This window comes from Ziziphus jujuba, chromosome 4 (assembly GCF_031755915.1).
Source record: "Ziziphus jujuba cultivar Dongzao chromosome 4, ASM3175591v1".
Classification (NCBI taxonomy): domain Eukaryota; kingdom Viridiplantae; phylum Streptophyta; class Magnoliopsida; order Rosales; family Rhamnaceae; genus Ziziphus; species Ziziphus jujuba.
Window position 1 is genome coordinate 25,149,391 of NC_083382.1, and position 1,622 is coordinate 25,151,012.

Genomic DNA, 1,622 nt, shown 5'->3' on the forward strand with positions numbered 1-1,622 from the left:
ATGGGTGGGAAGGTGAAAATATTTGAAAAGTTTGATCCCGATACAGCTAACATAATTGACTTGAGAGACATGGTTAAAGAAATGGGGTATAATAATTTTAAGTTGTGGTATTTAGAGCCTTATAGCATATTACAGTGGGTTGTGAAATCATTAGGAACTGATAGAGATGCATTGAAGTTGGCTGAGTTGGCGAGTAAATATAGAGCAATTGACATTTATGTTAAGCATGAGGAGATAGATGAGAATGAACTAACAAATGAAGTAGTACAGTCACCATTGGATGAACCAATTGATTCATTGCTAGACTTTCCAATCGATAAACATGTGGATGATGAAACTGGAAGTGAAGGCCTTAATTCTGATATGAATGTTGATGCAGAAGAAGATGATGATGCTTGGTTACATGAGAGCATTGAGGATAAAGAAGATGATGACAATGATTGGTTATATGAGAGTGATGATGAAGAAGAAGATGATGACAATGCTTTATATATGAAGGTTGAGGTCCAAATGGGTAATGGTGTTAATACTTCTACTGGGATTACAGAAGATAATGGTGCTGGTACTTTTGCTGGGAGTGTAGAAGGTAATGGTATTGATATTTCTACAGGGAGTGCATAAGGTAATGATGTTAGAAAAAATGTTGATAATGGTGTTGGTACTTTTGTTGGGATTACAAAAGGTAATGATGGAAGGAAAAATGTTAGAAATTATGCTGGTACTTCTATTGGGAGTGCAGTAGGTAATGCTGGTAGGAAAAATGCCACGAATGATGCTGGTACTTCTTCTAGGAATGCCATGAATGGTTGTAAAGGGTAGTAATGAAAGAAGTGTTGGTAGAGCCCCTGCCTTCTACTGGGAGTGTAGAAGGTAATGCTGGTAGGGAAAATGTCACAAATGGTGCTGGTATTTTTTTTGTGAATGCCAAGGATGGTTATATAGAGGGTAGTAATGAAAGGAGTGTTGGTAGAGCCCCTGCTTCTGGTCATACGAATGGTAATAGTATGGGAGAAGTTCATTGGGATTCTGATGAGCTTGTCAATTTGGCAAGTTCAGATGAGGATGAGAATACTATGAGAATCCTTGTTTATGGTTCAGTGGGTGACCAATTGGAACTTTCTGTTGGAATGAAGTTTTCTAATCAAACAGCTTTTGGGGAATACTTAGTGGATTATGTTTTGAAAAATTGTTACAATATCAAGTTCATAAAAAGTGCCTCATGGTGGGGTTACAGTGATGTGTTAAGAAGGCTACCTGTGGAAAGTGCATGCTTCAAACATACAAAAAGAAGAGTGATACGAACCTAGGTCGACACGCATCTAAACCCATATTATATTAGCCCGAATCTCAATTAAGTTCAGATTTTAATGGATTAACCTTAACCCTTAACCAACTTGTGATTAGTAACCTTGATATAATGAAGACGCCACAATAGGTGATGGATATCCTATTGATAAGTCAAAACTAAAACACTCACTCACTAATGGTGTTTTAGGTGTTTAAAAGAACAAAGAGAAATTCAATATCATAAAATAAACTCTGAATATTATTAATTGTGTGTTCTTCCTAAAAAAAAAGCCCTTATATAGGCTAAGAGAAAACAAAATCAAACCCTAAAAACT

General features: G+C 36.3%; 1 protein-coding gene across 1 annotated transcript; it reads left to right on the top strand.

Moving 5' to 3' along the window:
• On the top strand, window positions 1-819 carry LOC107434345 (uncharacterized). The gene is made up of 2 exons (XM_060816803.1): window positions 1-586; window positions 683-819. The coding sequence occupies exons 1-2, from the start codon at window positions 1-3 to the stop codon at window positions 817-819; spliced, it is 723 nt and encodes a 240-aa protein (XP_060672786.1).
• Window positions 820-1,622: the final 803 nt, after the last annotated feature.